The sequence below is a fragment of the Lipotes vexillifer genome, unplaced genomic scaffold, assembly GCF_000442215.2.
Source record: "Lipotes vexillifer unplaced genomic scaffold, Lipotes_vexillifer_v1.1 scaffold8, whole genome shotgun sequence".
Taxonomy (NCBI): Eukaryota; Metazoa; Chordata; class Mammalia; order Artiodactyla; family Lipotidae; genus Lipotes; species Lipotes vexillifer.
Genome location: NW_006781519.1, coordinates 6,728,082 through 6,731,653, shown reverse-complemented (window position 1 = coordinate 6,731,653; position 3,572 = coordinate 6,728,082). Strand labels below are relative to the sequence as shown.

General features: G+C 61.3%; 1 protein-coding gene across 1 annotated transcript; it reads right to left on the bottom strand.

The window, feature by feature from the left end:
• Positions 1-322: 322 nt before the first annotated feature.
• Positions 323-3,348, bottom strand: FEZF2 (FEZ family zinc finger 2). Its single transcript, XM_007454770.1, has 5 exons — positions 3,030-3,348; positions 2,300-2,838; positions 1,811-1,945; positions 1,476-1,608; positions 323-582 (listed from the first exon to the last, which is right to left on the bottom strand). The coding sequence occupies exons 1-5, from the start codon at positions 3,346-3,348 to the stop codon at positions 323-325; spliced, it is 1,386 nt and encodes a 461-aa protein (XP_007454832.1).
• Between the last annotated feature and the right edge of the window lie 224 nt (positions 3,349-3,572).

Genomic DNA, 3,572 nt, shown 5'->3' with positions numbered 1-3,572 from the left:
GCTCTTCCGGGACGTTCACGTGACAGCCTGGTGTTAAAACCCGCCGCCCGAGGAGAAGCCGAGGCCTGGAATTAAATACGTTTCGGCGCACTGGGTTTAAATGTTTCCCGAACATATAAAGGTGGGAGCCAGGCGTTTGCTGCCAGTCATCGAGGAAACGTTTAGCTTTCCAAAAATATGCTGGTTTCGATAAATAGATTTTAGCCTTTCTGCTATAGCTTTTTTTTTTTTTTCTCCTTTCTTTCAATTTTAGAAATAAGTTTATACGTGTGATCTGTTTGGGGGTTGGATAGGGCCGGAAGGGAGGGCGAGGCAGTAGCTCTCAGCTCTGCACTGTCCGAGTCAGGTCCTTTGTGCAGGGGGTGGTGGGACCCCCGCTGTCGTGGAGTTTGCGCACGTGTTTCTTTAAGTCAAAGTTTCTGCAAAACCCTTTGCCGCAAGTGGCGCACGTGAAAGGCTTCTTGTCGTTGTGGGTGTGCATGTGGAAGGTCAGGTTGTAGACCTGGTGGAAGGCCTTGTTGCAGATGGTGCATTTGTACTGCTTCTCGCCGCTGTGGGTCAGCTTGTGGTTCTTGTAGTTCCCTACAGGAGACCAAAAACAAAAAGGGGGGTGGGAATGAAGTGGGACGGGGAGGGGCCGGGTGTCCCGGGGTTGGCTCAGGTGCCCGCGCAAAGAAGGCGACGCTTGGCTAGGCGGGCGCGACCTCTCCGAGTGAAGTTGTCAAACTTCGTACGCGTCAAGCCCGGGGTTCTCACTACCGGATGCAGGGCCGAGTCCCGCGTAGCCGACCCGCGTCCCAGCCCCGCCGGGGCCTGAGGCCCACACAGCGTCCCTCCCGCTGTGCTCCGCCGGCCCGGAAACTTTTGCGCTGCCCAGAGACGCATGGGGTCCTTCTCCCGGCCGCTGCCTCGCTCGAAGAAATTCGCATGAACCCGGGCTTCGTCCCTTGTTATTATTTTTCTTCTCATTTTAAAAGTTACTCCCTCTGGTCCGCTAACTACCACTTGGATATCCGAAAGTGCCTTGGAAAATCCAAGCGGAGTGTCCTGGAGACAGCAGCGGTTTCCCCCAGCCTAAACCTTTCCCAGGAGGTGGATTACGCCTCGAATTTTTTTTTTTTTTTTTTTTTTTTTTTTTCATTTCAGAAGAGAGTCCCGGCTACAAAGGGACGCTTTCTCTATAGCGCAATACCTTGTATTTCTCCTACTTCCTTTCCCTCTGCCCCTTCCTTCCTCCCTTCCCACCTCCCAAATTCGGAGTCTCCCCGTGCAACCAGACTGAGTCCAGCGAGGTCTACTAACTCGGCCCGGAGAGCTTCCACCCAAACCCTGCACAACCCGATTCCAAAGAAATGCTGCGCCGGAGCCTGCGGCTCTCGCGCTCCCTCTCTCCGGATCCTTCTTTGCCTTCTCGCTAGCGGTGACCCGCCGAGTCCCGAGGGGAGGTGAGGAGAGGGCCTTGCCCCGCACGTTACCTTTTTGGTGAAAGCCTTTGCCGCAAAATTCACAGACGAAGGGCTTGTAGCCCGCGTGGATGCGAATGTGTGTGTTGAGCGTGGAGCTGCGGTTGAAGGCTTTGCCGCACTGGTTGCATTTATGCGGCTTTTCCTGCGGAGAGGGGCGTGTGCACCGTGAGGCTGAGGCCCCGGCCGGGAGAAGCCACCTCGGGTGCTCCTGGAAGGGGCACCTTGAAGGGACAGGGGCCCCTGGTGGGGGTTATTAGGGGATCCCTTGGTCATCCTCTCCCCAACGCCGTCGCTCAGTCTCCGGGTGTTGGGTACGGGTCGGGTCGGACCCGGGGGCCACGTACCTGGGTGTGGATAATTTTGTGTCTGCAGAGCGTGCTGGCCTGGCGGAAGCCTTTGCCGCAGACTTTGCACACGAATGGTCTGGCTCCGGTGTGGACCGGCATGTGGCGGGTGAGGTTATAGTGAGCGTTAAATACCTACGGAAGCACACAAGGGGGCCTTGTGGCGTGTCTGTCCCGAGAGTCCAGAGTCAGCCTGGGGAGGGCACAACCTACCTCCCCCAACCAAAAAACCCCCTTCGGAAACCAGAGCCCTTTTCATTTGGCAGAGAGCTTCCCAACCCACTGACTGCTCGTGCCAGTCCCACGTGGCCGCTGACAAAGGCATCCCCATTTTACAGAATAGGAAACTGAGGCCCAGCTGTGCCCCCGATTCGAGTAGACAGCTACTGGGGCGCTCCCAGATTCGAGAAAGGGGCCGTCCAGGCTGCCCCCCAGGGAAGCAGCCGCCACTGCTCACCCCTCCCGGCCCCCGCGGACCCCGGGCCTCACCTTGCCGCACACCTCGCAGGTGAAGTTTTTGGGCTTGCCGTCCGCGGAGCCCCCAGGCAGCTTGCTGTGGCCCTTGACGCCGCCGCGCTCGGCGGTCAGGGCTGAGTTCTCCTTCAGCACCTGCTCCAGTGGCGCGGGCAAGCGCTCCTTGTGGGCATAGGGGGCCGGATGGGGGAACTTGTCTGAGGCCAGGCCGGCCAACTTGGCGTTCTCCAGCAAAAAGAGCTTGGGGTGCGCAGCCAGGGCAGCGGGGGCCTGTGCGTTGAGGAGGCCGGACGGGAAGAGGTGGCCGCCCAGGAGCTCAGACGGCGGGTACGCGGCGGAGTCCAGGTAGTTGAAGTAGTAGAGCGAGCCGCTGGCCGGAAGCCCCACTGCCTGGTTGATGACCTGCGGCTTGATGACCCTGCCCGCGGGCAGCGCAGACGGCGCCAGGCCCAGCTCGGCCTTGCAGCACACGCCACAGTTGGTTTTGCACAAGCCGCTGGCGCCGCACACCGGGGCCCCCCCGCCGCCACCGCCGCCGCCGCCGCCGCCACGGTCTCTAGACCGAGAGCGACGCTCCCGAGAGCGGGACCGCGACCTATGCCTGCAAGCAAGGACAGGAAAAGACATCGTGGCACCCAGGTAGAGTCTCCGCCCCCTCCCCCCGCCGCCTCCCTCCTCCCGCCGCCGCCGCCGCCGCCGCCGCCGCCGCTGCCGCCGCCGCCGCCGCCGCCTCCGCCGCCGCCGCCGCCGCCGCCGCCGCCCGCCCGGAGGCTGCTTTTCCAGAGCTCAGAGTAACTGAGCAGCGTCTTGGACGGCACCTCGTAGCCTAGGGGCTGGAGGGGGATCATACAGGGCAGCGGTGAGCAGAGGTTGAGCAATTTCTTGCCCTGGCCGCCGTCCGCCTCCAGTGCCCCGGGTCGGGGCTCAAAGGGCGCACGGGGCTCCGACGTCTTAGCCATGATGCGCTCGATGGAGAAGGCCAGCGTCTTGGAAGTGGCCGGCGATGCTCCAGCGCGCGGGCAGGCCGGGGGCACCATGGTCTCCAGGGAAGCCGAGCTTGCCATGGCTCGCCGAGCTGAGCCGTACCGGACTGGGCCAGGGCGCAGCCTCTCTCCACTAGGTCTGCATTCCAGAAAAGGCAGGGAGGGAAACCGCAATTTAATAAGCACCTTGTAGGGTCCAGGTCACCCATTTGCATTCAAATGAACAGGGGCAGAACAAAGTGCACCCAAGGGTACCAAATTACCGCCCATTAACCCGGCACGCAAAGGAACCCACCATCCCCTGC

Excerpts from the sequence above, each read along its gene's own strand:
- FEZF2 (XM_007454770.1), bottom strand. The coding sequence starts at position 3,348 with ATGGCAAGCTCGGCTTCCCTGGAGACCATGGTGCCCCCGGCCTGCCCG. Across the intron at positions 2,839-3,029 it reads GGCGGGCGGCGGCGGCGGCG|ACCGTGGCGGCGGCGGCGGC; the intron begins GCGGCGGCGGCG and ends CTCGGTCTAGAG. Across the intron at positions 1,946-2,299 it reads CCTGCGAGGTGTGCGGCAAG|GTATTTAACGCTCACTATAA; the intron begins GTGAGGCCCGGG and ends GTGCTTCCGTAG.